At 42.4% G+C, this 18,401-nt stretch overlaps 1 protein-coding gene across 2 annotated transcripts in view; it reads right to left on the reverse strand.

The window, feature by feature from the left end:
* The window catches only part of SRGAP3 (SLIT-ROBO Rho GTPase activating protein 3), a 274,861-nt gene extending 266,935 nt beyond the window's left edge, over nt 1–7,926 (reverse strand). For both annotated transcript variants that reach the window (XM_027864072.1, XM_027864073.1), the window contains exon 1: nt 7,669–7,926. In XM_027864072.1, the coding sequence (XP_027719873.1) occupies nt 7,669–7,735 (67 nt within the window). In that variant the 5' untranslated portion in view covers nt 7,736–7,926. The remainder of the gene's footprint in view (nt 1–7,668) is intronic.
* Nucleotides 7,927–18,401: the final 10,475 nt, after the last annotated feature.

An 18,401-nucleotide genomic window follows, 5' to 3' on the forward strand; every position in this document is an offset into this window, starting at 1 on the left:
ACGCTATTCCTTCCATTATCTATGAGGCTGACCCTTTACAGGGAGGTAGAGAGAACTAGGGAGGCAGAGAGGTCTCTTGGTTTTTTGTCAAGGCAGTGTAGCTATGATGGTTTTAAGTCCTTGGATGCCTGGCCTTCTCTGCAGATGTCAGTGTGCTCTGCTGGTGTGCAGACCCTTGGTGGAAGGCAGCCAGGAGAGCAGGTGGTATGTCTATAGACCCCCTCAAAGGTTCTTGGTGTGTTTGTGACTGAAGCACTAAGCCTCTGTAGTATCTGGGCATAGTTAGTGCCATTAGCAGGGGTCTAGGCCTACAGGTTCACCCACTAGAATTTTCTGAGCAGACTCCTTCAGATAAGACCTTCTCAGGGCAGTTAGGTGGTATGGTGGATACAGCTCTGGCCTTCAAGTCAGGAAGACCTGAATTCAAATCTAGCCTCAGACACTTGATACTTACTAGCTGTGTGAACCTGGGCAAGTCACTTAACCCTGATTACCTCACAAAAAAAAAAAAACAACAACAACAAAAAAAAATCCCTTTCTGTAAGGACTTAGAAAAAATTAAAATATATGGAGAAGACACATTTAGTCTATAGAAGGCATGTTTATTTATCTATGGATTCACATCTAGAGTCTCAGACTTTTCACATTAATTCTGTGCACATTGCCCTCCCCTTACACTTTGGGAACCAATTACCTAGGCCCACAAAACTCCTGGGTAAGGCCAGAACCAGATTAAAATATAAATAGGAAATGCTTCACAAAATAAATAAAAATACAATACAAAAGATAATGTTAATTTGTGGTTTTCTAAGTCAATATGTGGCTGCAGGGATCCATTTCTATCTGAATTTAACACCAATGATTATTTCTGAAAGTCTGTGATACTACAAGTGTTGTTGTCTCACCTGCACCTGCAATGGAATTTCCTCTATGATATCCCTAATAACAAAAAAATGGGTACCCATTGACTGCAAAAGGCCTTAAGCAAAAGTGTGTTATGTGAATGTGGTTGAAGACTACCAAAACCATAAGAAACAAAAAACAAGGACAGATTCATCTGAAACATGGGAAGACATAAGAACTGATGCAAAGCCAAACAATCAGAAACAAGAAAATAAACTACACAATGACTATAAAAAATGGAAACAAAAACAAAACTAAAACTAAAAAATAACTAATATTTTAATATTCTTTGGGTCTGCAAAATGCTTTACACATAGAAAAAGGCATTCAAATTTGGCTTCACTGCAATGACCAACCTTGGTCCTAGAGAACAGAGGATGAAAGCATGGCACAGTAGAAAGGGCACTGGATTTGGCACCAGTGGATCCAAATTCAAATCCCGACTCTGCCATTTACTTGATATGGAGGGAGTGGCCTTGAGCAAATCAATGAGCTTCTCTGGGCCTCACCATCATCAATAGTAAAATGAGAAGATTTCAGAAGTCCTGTTCTAAATCTAGGATCCCATGATTCTAAGTATTTACGTCTCCTCCAACAACTAATTAAAAGGGGTGGGGTGGGGGGCAGTGCTATAGGTACAGAATGTTGCATACCCATCTGATGTGATCACTGTGTGAGATGGCTTTGTTTAACTGTTTTTGTGATATTGGAAGTACAGCTGGGTTTAATTTTTATTTTTTTTTAAAGCACAAAACTTCTTTTTTAAAATCCATTCCCTACAAGTGAACACACTCCCACCAATAACCCAGCCCAGTGAATCTGTTCAACAGAGGCACCAATAAGTGTTGTTTACTGGAACTGAGTTCACTCTTTTGCTAGTTTCACAGATCAACATTTCCTTTCTATTAGTCATCTCAAAGTGGCTTTTGGCACCTGGGCCTCTTATGTATTCTCATTCCTTTTCATCAGCTGGCCACAGTCTAATCACACCCTTGTCTAAAAGTTGCCCAGTTGAGAAAAGAAAACCAGCTACAAAGACAATGGCTTGTGAACATGTGTGGGCTGCTTGTGAAGCGCCCATCTGGCCAGAGCTGCTACCAGAATTTTAATTCAGTGGCAACCTACCTTCCTCTAGGCACTTGGGTCACTGACCTGGAGCCAGGAAAGACCTTAGAAGTCACAGAGTCCAACACCCTCATTTTAGAGAGGAAGAAACTGAGGTCTGAAGTGTCTTGCCCAAAGTCACTCAGAGAACAGGCTTCCCCTAAAACACTCTATCAGTCCTTGGAGTCGTCAAAGCTCCAGGGAATCTAGGTATATCACCGGCAGAGAAACATGCTGTTTGACAGCATTTTGCAAAGGGAAGTGCACCAGACCTAGTCAGAAAACCAGGGCTTAAGGCCCAGTTCTACCACTTACTAGCTGCCTGACCTCGGACAAGTCACTTAAGGGGCTCAGTAGCTCTGATGACATGCGCAGTGGAGAGGGTTAGGGGAACACAGCAAGAGACTGAACAGAAGGAAGAAAATCCCCTTCCCTTCTCTCTGAAACCATCTAAGATGCAGTCGTTTAAAGCCCTCAGAGGCATAGCTAACCTACTCTGAGCTGCTCTCTTCTTGACCCAATGAGAGAATCATTTGTACCTCATGTGGAGCTCAAGCTTAGGTGCATCTTGTTTACACATTAAAGACATCATCTGGGACTCTTTTGACTGAGGCAGGGAAAGGGTTGGGCTCAAATCTCCCCCTTCCTTATATGTAAAATGAAGGAGTCGTGCAGACTGATCTCTAAGGTTCTTTCTGGCTTTGAATATTATGCTCCCAGGGTCTTGGGCCCCCCTCCCTATAACCAGGGGTGTGGCAACTGTCATGACAACAGAGCCTGTCGGGGCCCTTGGAGTGGGGTTGAGGGACATAGCAAAGGGACTAAGAATCATTAAAATGGAGTGGGGGAAAGGAAGGCAAAGAAATATAGTCCTGCAGCAGGCTTGAGGATTATAGGAACTATAGCCCTTATAAACCCTGTAGTCTAACCAGTCTACCTGGCTCTCCCTCCATGGCACTGATCCAGGGGTTCGACCCAAGGGCTGAACTCAAAAAACAAAGATATGAGGGCCCATTCTCACACTTTCAGAGACCCACATGCTTCTGAGGACCCTGGGCAGCCAGTGGAATTGTGGAGTGTGTCCAGTGTGAAAACATGCTAGACACCTACTTGTTGAGGGCAGTAGGCTTCTGACAGTTTCCCGGGCAAAACACTCTTGTTTGAAGATAGATGGGTGTGGTTTCCCAGTGTTAGGCCACGGGCAAGGAAACTGAACATTGCTCACCAAACCGTGAAGGGCCTTCTCCCCTTCTTCCCCATCGGACCTCCACTAATACAGAAGAAAACCACAGAAAACAAACAACTGCTATGATCTGGCAATCCGAAAACTTAGAACATGGAAATGTCTATTCAGTTACAGAGTTACAGAATTGTTGGAGTAGACGCTGTTTTTGCCGGAGTCAGATCAGTTTGTTTTCCAAATAGCCTTCCCTATTTGATGGTGCCAGCTAGGTGGTACAATGGATAGAGTGCTGAGCCTAAAGTCAGGAAGACTCACCTTCCTAAGTTCAAATCTGGCTTCAGACACTAACTAGCTGTGGGACCCTGGGCAAGTCACTTAAAACGAGCTGGAGAAGGAAATGGCAAACCACTCCAGTATCTTTGCCAAGAAAACCCCCCCAAAGAGGGGATCATGAAAAGTCAGACAATGGAAATGACTTAACACCAATAAAGTTTTGGCTTGGCTTTTCCTCATTTTACCTTTTGCACTAGCTGTTCCCAGTGCCTGGAATGTTTTCTCTCCTCACTCCATCTCCCAGCTTTCCTGACTTCCTCCACTACTCAGCTCAAATAACCACCTTCTAAAGTAGGCCTTTCCTGCCTAAACTACCTCTCCCATGCCCACCCACTGGCCTTTCCAATTACCTTCATCCTCTGGTATTACTTAGTTACATATTGTTCTCCGAGCAGAGTGTGACCTCCTTGAGGCCAGGAACTGTTTTTGCCTTTCTTTGACCAGTACTTTGTATGGTATCTAGCACACAGTAAGCCCTTCAAAGCTGCTTGACTGACTGACTGTTATTTGTGTTGATTGTTAAAACCTGAATTCCAAATCAGATTAATTCCCTAAGAATTTTTGTCTTTTTACTTTCTTCTCCCCTTCAGAACTGGGCACATATAAGCTTCTTGGTAGATGTTTGTTGAATGAAAAAATATCTCCCTGTGATCTTCCTTAGTCACTTTTCTTCCTCCCTAACATTTCAGATTTATACTATCATAAAAATTGTTTAAATGAATAGAATTTTCATTTAAGCAAAAAAGGAAAATTATTGGATTTCAGAGCTGGAAATATCTTTAGCAATCACAAGATCATAAATTTAGGGCTAGAAGAGAGCATCAAGTCCAACACTCAATTTATAAATGAGGAAACTAAGGCACATAATGGTTGAGTGACTTGCTCAGGGTCAGGCAGCTAGTAAGTGCCCAAAGACAGGATTTGAACTCAGGTCTTCCTGACTCCAGATGAAATATCCTAAGGAGTCATCTAGTGCAATGTCCTCGCCTTACAGGTAAGGAAACTCAGGCCCAGAAAAGATAACAATGACTTGCCCAAGATCACACAAGCAAGAAGCAGCAGAGCTGAGATTAAGACCAGCATCTTTTATTCTGAGTCCACTGCGCCAGACTCCCAGTCAATTTACAGATGAGGAAACTGGGACCAGAAAAGTGAAGGTTTGTCCAAATCCACAAAGAGGAAATTAACTGGAGGCAGATTTGGGGCTAGAACCCAGCCCTTTTAGTGTCACAAAGCTCCCAGGGCCTTTACTGATCATAGAATCAGAGGACTCGGAGCTGAAGCAAACCTCGGAGGGTAAAACCCCTTCATTTTTACAAATGAGGAAACTGAGATCAGAAAGGCACCCAGTCCCTCAGCTGGGTGATAACAGAGCAAGATTAAACACGTCTCCATCCTGACTCAAGGCTCTTTCTGTTTCAACTGCTTCTCCTGAACACTGGTCCCCAGCTGCTCCCATTCTTTTTCATTTTCTATTTCTTTAACATGGAAATCTAGACTTCAAATGAACAGCAGAGGGACCACTTCGTTTCACATTGAAAATTCCAAAACACGTAGAGTCCAAAAAATGTTCCCTTTTTGCCAACCCTAAATCCTTCAAGAAGAGTGAAGAGGGCACAAGTCAGTGGAGAACTCAGTATCATTGCTAAAATCAAAAGCCAAGTGAGAGCTAGGCCAGAGCTAAATTTGCCTAACTAGGGAGTTCCAGCCCATCAATTTGGCCAAATTACACCCAGGGAGAAAGGTAATTGACATCAAATAGTATTTGTTGTGATTGGTCTATCCTTCTCCAAAGCCAGCAACAAAGACCTCCAAAATGAAAGTGAGAGGGTGAACAATGGAGCAGCGGCAAGAGGCAGTCCCCACCCCAAAATGCCCATCTGCTCTTGGCGTCAATCTTTGAAGAAGGAGCTTCAAGAGAACAATGTCTCTGGGAGGGCTGGGCTCAAGCTAGCCTTCAGAAGCTGCCTGGCCTTTACAATTCTGCCCAACAGAGCTCTGAAAGGCGGGCTTTCCAAAGGTTTCGGTGTGCAAAATTATTCCTGCCTGGATCCCACAGATGTCAGCGGTGCTTAAATCAAGGCAGACTCTCCCATCGCCAAGAATTGGTGAAACCAGAGGCCAGGGGATGAGCATTGGATTGGGGCATTTGGGTGCAAAAAAAACAGGATTACAGCTGGTGTCCTTGGAACACATCCGTGTCCAAATTCATGATCTTATACTTGCTAGCTAGTTCCTTAAAATAAAGATGACAGGTCAATAATTAGCCAAGACAATAAAGGCTTGACTGAAAATCAAGCAAAGTCAGTGCAGAGATGATGGTCAATCCTTTCAAAGAGGGCTAAGGGCCTTTATGACTCAGTTGGACCTTGAGAGGGAGTTGATAACTTGAGAAAGACTTTCTAAAACTCTGAGGAATTTTAAGTAAGATCCTCTCTAAATATATATACATATATATATATATACATATGCATATATATGCACTCATAGGCAAAATAGGTCTTGTAAATAATCTCATTGAAAATGCAAATCCAAGCCTAGTTATTTTATTTGGCAATCAAAGCCAGTCCTCGGAACAATAAAACGCCTGTCTTCCAAACTTCAGAGAGACAGGCATATCAGAAGTTACTATTTTCCACAAGACAACAATATACAAAGGAGTCGGTTAGGAGAAGGGAAGGTTTTCTTGATCAGTTTCATCCAGAGCTTGGTCTATCCATGATTAGCATAACGGCCTTTTGCCAGAATTGAAAGGAAAAGGGTTGTAGGCTGGCTGGGAAAAACAAAGCCCTCCCCCTGATAACTGCTCTTCTTTTCCAAAGTTTCCCAAGCATTTGACATTCTCAATGGCAGCTCTATACTCTCCAGGTCCCCCAGTTCCTGAGGGGGCTTCCTAAGTTCCCAGGTCATTGAGCCTTCGACAGAAAGGGAATGAGAGGCAGGTGTTGTAAGCACAAGACATACTGGCCTCATATAACGGATCTTTTCAATACCCTATGGATTGAAGGATGGGCCTCAGTCTCCCCCTGAAGATTTATTCTCTTTACTCTCACGAGAAACAGAGAGGCACGACCCATCTTTCATGTTGCAGCAAGAGAACACTGACCCCAAAGAAAACAGACCATTGTTAAGTTCTAAGTGCTGAGGCCTCTGAGGCGTTTCTCAAAAAGAGTCTAGTAAATGATGATAAGGTCTCCACTTGTCAAAGCAAAGCAGAAAATGCAAAAGGGGTGGGGTGGAAGAGAGGCTGAGGAGGGAGCACTCTTCTTGCCTGAACTACACTGGGTTTCTGCAATTCTCGATTTTGCAAACACTATTGAAAACCTTGCTATTTACTAGCCCTTAGTTTGGCTAGGACGATTGGCAAGGCATGGGTCCCTGACACTGGGCTCGGAGAAAGTCAGAGGTCATTGAGTTCAAGACAAGCTTCACCAAAGCCACTGCAGACAGAGGCTCATCAGCCCTCACTATACACTGGCTTGTTTCCTTTGAATGAAGACAGATGCCCCTAAATGCTGCTGCAGGAAACCTGATTGGCTGCACACTGTGAGATAGAACATTTCTGCATGGAGCTGTCTCTTTATGCCTAAATGCCTGCATTAGTTTGGATCAATATGCCTCCAAAACAGTTAATCCATGCAAATGCAACACAGCAGAGAGAAATTGACAAAGAAATGCAATGTGTGTGTGCTGTTTCCAGGTGCACATACACATGAATTCTGACCCCTGGGGGAAAGGTGGTAGAAGCAAAAAAGCAGATAGACCTACAAACACACCAGCCCTGAAGGGCTTTGACGGCGAGGGAGGACAGCACTGGTTGTCAAAATGGCTTTAGAGTGACATGTCACCGTCAGGATGATGAAGTAGGCATTTTACTGACACTGACACTCCTCAAGTCAACCAGAGAACCCTCACACAACTGCAATGCAGCTTTTGCTATCCATCCTAGAATCCATACACCAGCCCCTTGCATTGCTGCAGCTGAAACCAGCCGGGTCTCGTGCAGCCACTACCCACCCATGCTCACAATAAGATTATCGATGCATAACAACGTCTGACGGTAGGAAATGGGAGGAAAAATAGCCGCAACTACAGCTAGAGAAATCAAGAGGGGGAGGGGAAGGAAAAGTCAAAAGGTAACTCACCTTTGACTTGTGTTTCATATTCAGCTATGATCTCTTTGTCTTTCTTGAACTTAGTTTGAGATGACATTTTCTGACGGGGCTACACCAACCCCGATTTGTTTTTCCCCCGATTTCTTCCCTGATCCTCCCAGCAATAACAGGAGTCAAGTCGATTTCCAAGGTTTGGGGACTAATCAGTTTCACTTGGCGGCAGAAAGGGAAAGGGGAAAAAAAAAAAACCTAGCTTGCAGGAAGAATTCTCTTCATTTGCGGGGTGGGGGTTGGGGGTGGGGAGGCAAATAATAGCTGGCTTCAGTCGGCTTGTCTTAAAAAAGAGTAGACATCCTCCCTCCAAGAAAGCACAGAAACCTGCTTCAGTTTTTCCAGACTTCTCTTTGAATGTATGTATGTATGTATCTCAAAAACATTCACGCGCACATGCAAACACACATACACACACACACAAGCGCTCACACACTCATTCCAACATGCACACTCACAATCGCGGTCTATGCACACACACCCTTGCACTCACACACTCACACACACACACACACACACACATACACACACAGAGGCTCCTCCTTTGACGTGCAGTCAGTTCCCAGAGCCGATAAGAAAAGCTCTCCAGGTTTGTCCAAAGCAATGGTCAGGTTGCCAGAGGGGCTCTCATCTCGCATCTTCCCTCGCTCTCTCCCTCCCGCTGTCTGTCGTCCTCGTCCTTCCGACGGTCTGATTTATGGAGAAGATCAAAGCCAGGAGAGAGAAATACAAGTTTTCCTTCTGAAATGCATGGGCTCCAATGACCCGGGGGGCTGTGAACTGAAGCTCCTTTCACTGCAGGGCTGACTCTCGCTCGATCGCTCGCTAGCTCGCTCGCTCCCCCCAGCACCACCAGCGCCGCGTCGCGGGCCAGACTCCACCTCCTAGATTTTATAACAACTGACACATTGTAGCCTACAGGACATCATAACTCATTGCAAGAGAAAAGGAGAAAAACCCCACAAAAGGGACGGCGGCCGGGAGAAAGGAGCAGGTTAGCCCAGACCGAGAGGCCACCCGGGGAGGGAGAGAAGAAGACTGCGGGTTCGGTCAGGAAAGCCCAGGTCTGGCCTTGGAGGCTTTTTCTCCGCTGACTTCGTCCCGTGAAAACTCACGTTCTTTATTCCCAGGAGACTTGAAGGCCGGGGACAGAAACTCACGGTGGATTTCACAAAATTTGCACCCGTCTCCTCTCCCTCTGTGCAGAGGCAGTACAGTGAAGGAGTTAGAGCCTTGGGCTGAGAGGCAGGAAGACCTGGGTTCATATATTCCACCCAGCTGTGTGGCACTGGGTAAGTTAGCTCGCTCTGTGCTCCAATAGCCCCATCTATAAAATATGGAAAAGAATGTGCTCTATACCTCTCAGAATTGTCGTGAGATTCCAAGTAAAGTGACTTGTAAATTTTAAAGTGCCATATAAACGTTAGTTATTCTCCCACCCTTAATCATGTCTACCCTTACCTGACTATAAGATCCTGGATTTAAAGCTAGAAAGGACCTTTGAGGGCATTGAAACCCATCTCCTCATTGTACAGAGCAGGAAACTGAGGCAGGGAGTGCTTAAGTAACTTGCCCCAGGTCACACAGTTAGTGTCTGAGCAAGGATTTGAACCCATGGAAATCCTTAGCCCCATGTTACAAATGAGGAAACTGAGACTCAGAGAAGTAAAAGACTTTGGAAAGGCTATATAGCTCTTATAACAACATACCCTCTGTGCCCTGGGGGGCTGGGGGTGCTTATGCTTTCCCATTTAGGGTTCCCTAGCTCTGGCTCATGAACAGACTAAGGACAGTTTGGCAACTAGGTAGTATAGTGGAGAAAGCAGATGACTTGTACAAACTGGTGCGTCTCTCAGAAGCAGAGAGGGCAAATGATGGTAAGGTCTCCATTTGTCAAAGCAAAGCAGAAGACACAAAAGGGATGGGGTTTGAAACCCAGAAGACCTGAGTTTAAATATTCCCTCAGATACTTAATGTCACAACTTCTCTCAAGCTCAGTTTCTTCATCTGTTAAATGGGAATAAGAATAGCACCTACCCCTCAATGGGTTGTTGTGAGGATCAAATGAGATATATGTAAGTACTTTATAAATATTGAAGCACTGTATAAATGTTAGCTGTTATTATTCAATTCTGGGGGAGCTTCTCCTCTAAAGAGAGGAGTCAGCCTCTTTTTTCATTGTCTCTAGCTCTTCAGGTATTTCCCCATCCCACCCCAATCCTAAAATCTAGGAGGAAATCAAATAAAGCATAAGTGTGGCTTCTATTTAGGGTTTTCCAAAAGGGAGTAGAAGAGTATTTGATGTGAAGTGTATTATCAGGTATAGGACAGCTATTTATTTCCCACACGCAGAAAAAATGCTAAAAACACAAAAGACTCATAAGATGCATTGACAAAGATATAAAGTGTGATATTGTAACCCATAACTTTTGTTAAATAATACTTTCCTAGGAGATTGAGTACTTAGTGGGACAGTTGACTAGGCATTTCACCTTCACCTTGACTCTGCAACATCCAAACAATTCCTTCAAAATATATGTCTTCAGGTCAGAAAGACAAGGCCCTGGGCTCATCATCTTTTCTGAGAAAAGTATAGTTCCTGCTGCCAGTCAACTCAGAACAAGGGATGGAGGAACTCACTGTCTTTCAGATTCAGAAGGTTGCCTCCAAGTCTAAAAAAATCCATTTCAGGACTGCTTTTATGCCACCTATTATCTGGAAAAGAGGCACAAGTAGAAAGTGTAGATGAGGGATCCAAAGCTCTGGCTCACCTAGACAGTTCCTGAGCACGATGACATTGCTACCACCTGAAGGAAGTACTCTCTCCTCCCTCCCCCAAAGGGAGTGAGTCCCAAGGGAGTCCCAAAAGTCCCAACAGGAGAGTTCCAGGCCACATATTCTAGAGAGAGGAAGAAGAGAGCAAGAAAAGTTGTCTCTCTCATTTTCAAGTCGAGTCAGCAGGCTGCTCTTAATAATAAAAACAACAATAAAAGCAGTAGCAACAACAACAATAATAATAACTAAGGTTTATATAGCCCCTACTATGTGCCAGGCATTGTGTTAAGCATACTTTACAAATATTATCTCATTTGATCTTCATAACAACCCTGGGAGGTTGGTGCTATTATTATCCCCATTTTACAGATGAAGAAACTGAGACAGAGGTGAAATGACTTGCTCAGAGTCACATAACTAGTAAGGATCTGAGGTCGGATTTTAACTCAGATCTTCCTGATTCCAGGTTCATTCATCTATCCACTTCACCACTCAGCTGCCTCTCTTCCCAGCTTAGTGCCCAATAAGAGAACTGTTTTATCATCTCAAAGCACAGAGACCTTCAGTGTTGAGCCAGAGCCCACATGGCCAACCAGAAGTAGCCTTGGGTACCTACAGATCGCCCATTTATGCCCATTATACCAGCAAGTGGCACAACTGTCATTTGAACCCAGATCTTCTGACCCTAAGGATGGCAAAAGCTATCTCACAGTGACAAACAAGAGCAGTGTCCTTGGCAATCGATACTCTCAGGAGCTGGCCACCCCTACTTCAAACACAGATTCCCATAGAAAAAATCAGCCCTCGGCAACTGTCTCCAGGATGCCTCCATGCTAAGCCAATGTGCCACAGAGGTGTAAAAAAGGTAGTAATAAAGACAGAGCACAGAGCTAGACCCAGACAGCTACAAGTCGGGGTGATTACCTAGGCCCCCCACTTGTAGGCACCAGGGATCTTTTAGCAGCCTGGTGACATGAGTGGTATGAGTGACTGGGGCTAAAACAGGTGGACTGGGAGGAGGAAGAGAGGATAAGAGAATAAAAAAGGAGGAGGCAAGAGGATGCTTCAGAAAAAATGCTGGGTTTGGAGTCAGGGATCCTGGGTTCAAATCCTCACTGTCACTTCCTAGCTGTGTAACCTTGGGTTAGTCATTTATTTCCTCAAGTATAAAAAAAATGACGGAATTCGATTAGGTGGGCATTGAGGTCCCTTCCACCTCTAAATCTCCATTCCTGGGATGAGAAGGAGGAAATGGTTTCGCCATCAGCTGGTGCTTTAAAACAAAATAAAAAACCCTGGGTGTAATAAATAAAAAATAATATAAAATAAAAATAAAAAACCAATAAAAAACCCAGGCATATCTTTTAGTATAGTGGGAAGAACCTTAGGCCCTTAGACTTGAAATAAAAAAGGTATTTGCTAGTTGTTTCAACTTGAGCAGAACACTTTGAGCCTCAATTCCCTAATCTGTAAAATGAGAATGATAATTCTTATACTACCTACCTCAGCAAACTTGTGAATTAGTATGATATTAAGTGTGCTTTGTGTGAATTAAGGTGCTTTGTAATCGCTAAGACACTGTACAAATAAACATCAGTTATTATTATACCCGCAGCCCCTCTACCCCCTCTTCCTTTGTCACCAAGGCAATGTGGGCTGGACTGGCTGCCTGGAAACTGAGTCTGCCTCCCCCTTATCATTCCGACGTCCTCTTAGGCTGCACGTGACTCTCTCATGACTTCTCCCCATTGGCTCCATTTCCTCCCCTTTGATGCTGGTCCCTGATTTGTACAATCTTGCTCACTGATCAATGTCTTTTGTTATGATTGAGAGAAGGGGGTTGGGAGGAGGGCAGACAGGATGAAGTATACGCAGTTATAATTTACCTTGTTCCCAAGGCAAGGGAGAGGCGTCGTTTGTTCAACCTAGGTTCTCCAGCTATGGAGAGATCATTAGTTATAGAATCAGAAGACCTGGATTCAAATCCTACCTCTAACATTTATTAGTTGTGTGACCCTAGGCAAGTCACATAACCTCTTTCAGTTTCCTTGTCCATGAGATGAAGGCATTAGACTTTGTGATAGCTAAAGCCCCTCTACCTCTAATTCTAGGATCCAAGTTATCCTGGGGATGGCCCTGGCCAGACATATTCAATTTCAAATGAGAAAATTCAGGTGCTTCTGCCTTTTCTTTCATTTGGGAGCGGGGGGAGAAGGTATTTCAAAGAATCTTGAAGTTATAAGAGAACTCAGAGATCACCTAGACCAATTTCTACCTGAAATAAGAGTGTCTTCCAGCACATCTCTGCCAAAGGATCATCTAGCCTATGCTTCATAACCTGCAGTAATGGGGAACTCACTACCTCACAAAACAGCACATATTTTCTCCAATTAGACACATATTCTGATGCCATTCTTTCCCTCTGCCTGAGGTGTAACCTTCAAGCAACAGACTGTGCATCAAAGGTTGTTACTCTGGGGTCTATGATCTTAAAAATAAAAATTTTGATAACTGCATTTTGATATAATTGGTTTCCTTTGTAGTCCTCTATGTTTTATTTTATGCATTAAAAAACACTATTTTTGAGAAGACGTCCCTAGGCTTCATGTTCAGACTTCCAGAGGGGACCCTGACTGAAAAAATGTCCAGTCCCTGCCCTGGATGCTGATGGAAGAAGTTATGTGGTAACTAATATGGAAATGTGTTTGACATGACTGCATGTATATACCCTATATCAAATTGCTTGCCTTTGCAATGAGGGAGAAGGGAGGAAGGAGAGAATCTGGAACTCAAGATTTTTAAAAACAAATGTTAAAAATTATTTTTACATGTAATTGGAAAAATATTTTTAAAAAGAAATTGTGTAACATGCTTTGTAACAGAAACGCACTTTCATTCATTCTTTCATTACTTCATTCAGCAAAATTTTATTAAATGCTTACTATGTGAGAGGCAGAAGAGTGTAAAAAGAGGTAACCTGAGAGTGAGGATGACCTAAGTTCAAATATATATTGGCCAGTGTGACCCTGGGCAAGTCACTTAACTTCTCAGGGCCTCCAGGCAACTTTCTGAGATTGTAAATTGCAATCTGCTTTGGTAACAAAAAAAAAAAAAAAAAAAAGTTCCTTCCTTAAGAACACCAGTGAAATCACAGGTCTATTCTTAAAAAAAATATTACGAGCAAGCTATCCACATCCAGATAGAGAAATGGTGGACTCAGCAGTGTTGATTAAAGCACAATTTTTTCCTGTCTTTATTTTCATTGCTTCTCCCTCACCCCAACATGACTAATGAGGAAATATGTTTTGCATGATTTAATATGTATAATGTGTATCATATTTCTGCCTTCTCAATGGGTGAGGGAGGGGCTGAAGGGAAGAAGAGAATTTGGACCTGAAAATAAAAATTAAATTAAAAAGAAATGAGCAAGTCAGATGTGAGAGACAGTGTGGCATAATGGATAGAGGACCAGTCTTGAAATCATGAAAACCTGGGTTCAAATTCTGCCTTTGAGGCATGCCAGCTCTGTGATGATGGCCAAGTCATTGAGTCCCTCAGGGATACTGAGGGACCCTGACATCTTAATGGTGGCAGCCTGTAACAGTGGATGGAGTTGAAGGGAGTTGACACAACAGGAGTTTCAGTGAAGTTACTGGCACAAAAAAAAAAAAAAAATAAGGTACTAGAGCTGTGATTTCATTAAACTGGACTGGGAAACACCTTCCATCAGTACAGCTCAGTGCCTTCTCATGTTAGATGGCCAGCAGGTGCCAGAAGGGAGAGCTAAGCCCTGGTCTTAGAAGCCTTACTTGTTATCCACTACACCACAGGTAAAGGTGCTTCATAGATAGAAAAAAAAAAATCTGAGAAACGAGAACACTTTTAGCAGGGAAGATCAGGGAAGATTTCATGGAGAAAGGGGCGCCTGAACCATGCAAATATCAACTTATTATTACTTCAGCCATGCCTTCTGAGTTCTTTTAGGTTTTGAAACAGTAGACTTGACCTCATTTGCCTGATTGGTTACTCCTTTGTCCCTCTGTGCTTTGATGATCTGTGGCTATTAAAAGGGGATGGGGAAAGCCCAAAAGAGGAAACTATCACTGCCGCGTCTATCCCTGCCCCTTTGATCCTATTTTAGGGTTAGAATAGACCATTGAGGCTTTCTGTGTCTAAAGTTCATAATTCTCCAGGGACTATGTGAATCTAAGTATAAAACACATTTCAGAAATAAAGACAGGCATAAGTCATTAGAGAGACATTAACTGTTCATGGATAGGTCAAACCAAAATAATTAAAATGATAACATTACCTAAATTAATCTATTTAGATGCTATACCAGTCAGACTCCCAACAGAATATTTTATAGAGCTAGAAAAAAAAAAGTAAAGAAAAAATTTACATGGAGGAACAAAAGGTCAAGAATTTCAAAGGTAATAAAAAAAAAAGAGTGGAAAGGAAGGGGTTTTTATCGACACCAGGTCTTAAACTATATTATGAAGTACTAATCAATAAAATGATTTGGTTACTTTTTTTTAAAGAGGGCTTAATCAGTGAAATAGGTTAGGTATACAACATACAAAAGTAAGCAAATACAGTAGCATAGTGTTTGATAAGACCAAAGACCCCAGTTAGTAGGGGAAGGGCTCACTATTTAACAAAAATTGCTGGGAAAAGTGGACAGCAGTCTGGCAGACTCACAACAAACATCCAGATAAATTCCGAATGGATCCATGACCCACATGTTAAAAAACATACCATAAACAAATTAGAGGAAAAAGGAGGAAATTACCTTTTGAATCTATGGATGGAAAAGAGTTCATGACTAAACAAACGACAGAGAGGATTGCACAAAGATAAAATAGACAATTTTGATCATAGAAAATTTTAAGTTTTTGCACAAACAAATCTAATGTAGTAAAAAAAAAATTAGAAGGAAAAGGGATAGGTGGGGAGGGGGGAGAATCTTTGTAGCATGTTTCTCTGATAAAGGGCTCATTTCTAAGACATATAAGGAACTGATTCAAACTTATAAGACTAAGAGCCTTTCCCCTACTAGTAGATAGTCAAAGGATATAGACACACAGTTTTCAAAGGAAGAAATCCAAGCTATCAAAAATCATGAAAAAAATGCTCTAAATACTAATCATTAGAGAATTGAAAATTATAGAAACTCTGGGGCTCCACCTCACAACTATCGCAGTGGCAAAGATAAAAGAAAAAGAAAATGATAAATGTTGAAATAGCTGGGAGAAAATAAACACACTGGTTCACTGTTAGTGGTGCTCTCAATTGGTTCAGCTAGTCTAGAAAGCAGGCAACTGTGAATATCCTCTGACCCAGCCAACTACTACTAGGCTTATACTCTTAAAGAAAACACAGAATGAAAAAAAAATCTATATACTCAAAAATATTTATAGCAGCTCATTTCATGGTAGCTGAAAACTGGAAACTAAGGGTCTGTTCTTTCATTGGGGAATAGCTAAACAAATTATGATGTGTGAATTTAATGGAATATCATTGTGCCATAAAGAAATGATGAAATGAACAACTTCAGAGAAAACTGGGAAGATGAATTGATGCAGAGGAAAGTGAGCAGAACTAGAAAAATTATATAGTGATAACATTATAGAGAAAAACAACTTTGAAAGACTTTGGTAGTCTGATCGCCACAATAATAAACCTCGAATGCAGAAGAATGAAGGTAAAACACACCATTCATAGGGGCAGCTTAGGTGGTGCAATGGATAGAGCACCAGCCCCGGAGTCAGGAGGACCTGAGTTCAAATCCAGCCTGAGACACTTGACATTTACTAACTGTGTAGCCCTTGGCAGGTCACTTAACCCCAATTGCCTCACCAAGAAAAAACAATTATGTGTTACTTTAAAAAAACGTTAAATTATAAAATAGAGTTTATGGTTCTAATAATAACTGGTCACGCTTGACTCAGATTTACTGTGAGGATCAAATAAAATGCTATATGTGAAGTCACTTTGAAAAGCATGGAGAAGCAGAGCCAAGATGGCAGAGTAAAAGCAGTAACTTGCTTGAGCTCTCCCCCCAAACCCCTCCAAATACCTATAAAAAATGACTCTGAAAAAATTCTAAAGCAGCAGAACCCACAAAAAGACAGAGTGAAACAAATTTCCAGCCCAAGACAGCGTGGATGGTTGATCAGAAAGGTATATCGCTCCGGGTGGGGAGAGGGGCACAGTTTGGCGTGGGCGCGCAGGCTGCAGCAACCCTGGAGCAGGCCTCAGAGGACTGAATCGCTGGTGAACCTCTCAATCCACGAACGCCAAAGACAACTTAGAAGGTCAGTGGGAAAAATGTGTGTCTGCAGTACTGAGAGAGGACGGTGGGGTTCCAGCCTCCTTCCTGGGGCAGCGGCTGCCTTCTAAGCTTCCAGCCCACAGACTGAGGGGGAGTCAAGTGGCTGATAAGAGGGGGATTGCAGGAATATCTCTGCTGGTGTAGGATTCTTTTGCTTTGTCCATGCTTGGATCTGGGTCACAGTTCTGGGTGGTGGTCCTACGCTGGCATGGTGGAGCTTGTAGTGGCTGTGGAGAGGAAACCCTCCTCACAGTTCCAAGACAGAAAAGAGTGTTCATAGACCAGAGCACAGGCCAGGAAAGGAGTAAACACCTCGCGCTTGATCATAGCACCTTGGAAGAACTGAAAATTTACAGGTCCCTAGAAGTATCTCTGAAAACAGCTGCACAAAACCCCTGAAGCTTGTGACAGTACATTCTACACACTGGAAACAGACTCTTACCTTAACAAAGAGTCTATAACTCAAGTAATTGGCTGAGATCATGAGCAAGCAGCGAAAAAAGAGTCAGACTATATCATCTTACTTTGATGACAAAGAAGATCAAAACATAAAACCAGAAGAAGACAACAAAGCCAAAGCTCCTACATTCAAAGTCTCCAAGAAAAATATGAATTGGTCCCAGGCTATGGAAGAGCTCAAAAAGGATTTTGAGAAGCAAGTAAGAGAAGTAGAGGAAAAACTGAGAGTGATGCTAAAGGAGACCCAAAAAAATACTGAAGAAAATAACGCCTTAAAAAATAGCCTAACCCAAATGGCAAAAGAGGTCCAAAAAGCCAATGAGGAGAAGAATGCCCTAAAAAGCAAAATTGGCCAAATGGAAAAGGAAGTCCAAAAGCTTACTGAAGAAAATATTTCCTTAAAAATTAGAATGGAGAAATTGGAAACTAGGGACAATTTAAGAAATCAAAGCACTGTAACACTAATCCAAAGGAATGAAAAAATAGAAGAGAATGTGAAATATTTCATTGGAAAAACAACTAACCTGGAAAATAGATTCAGGAGAGAGAATTTAAAAATTATTGGACTATTTGAAAGCCATGATCAAAAAAAGAGCCTAGACATCATCTTTTAAGACATTATCAAAGAAAACTGCCCTGATATTTCTGATATTTTAGAATCAGAGGGCAAAATAGAAATTGAAAGAATCTACCGATCACCTCCCGAAAGAGTTCCCCAAAGGAAAACTCCTAGGAATGTTGTAGCCAAATTCCAGAATTCCCAGGTCAAGGAGAAGATATTGCAAGCAGTCAGAAGGAAACAATTCAAGTACTATGGAAACACAATCAGGATAACACAAGATTTAGCAGCTTCTACATTAAGGGTCTGGAGGGCATGGAGTATGATATTCTGGAGGGCAAAGGAGTTAGGACTACAACCTAGAATCACCTACCCAGCAAAACTGAGTATAATCCTTCAGGGTAGAAAATGGTCATTCAATGAAATAGGGGACTTTCAAGCATTCCTGTGGAAAAGACCAGAGCTGAATATAAAATTTGACCTTCAAATACAAGACTCAAGTGAAACATGGAAGAGGTAAACAGGAAAGAGAAATCATAAGAGACTTATTAAGGTTGAATTGTTTACATTCCTGCAGGGAAAGAT

Source organism: Vombatus ursinus, unplaced genomic scaffold (assembly GCF_900497805.2).
Source record: "Vombatus ursinus unplaced genomic scaffold, bare-nosed wombat genome assembly UNPS02014773.1, whole genome shotgun sequence".
In the NCBI taxonomy this organism is placed as follows: Eukaryota; Metazoa; Chordata; class Mammalia; order Diprotodontia; family Vombatidae; genus Vombatus; species Vombatus ursinus.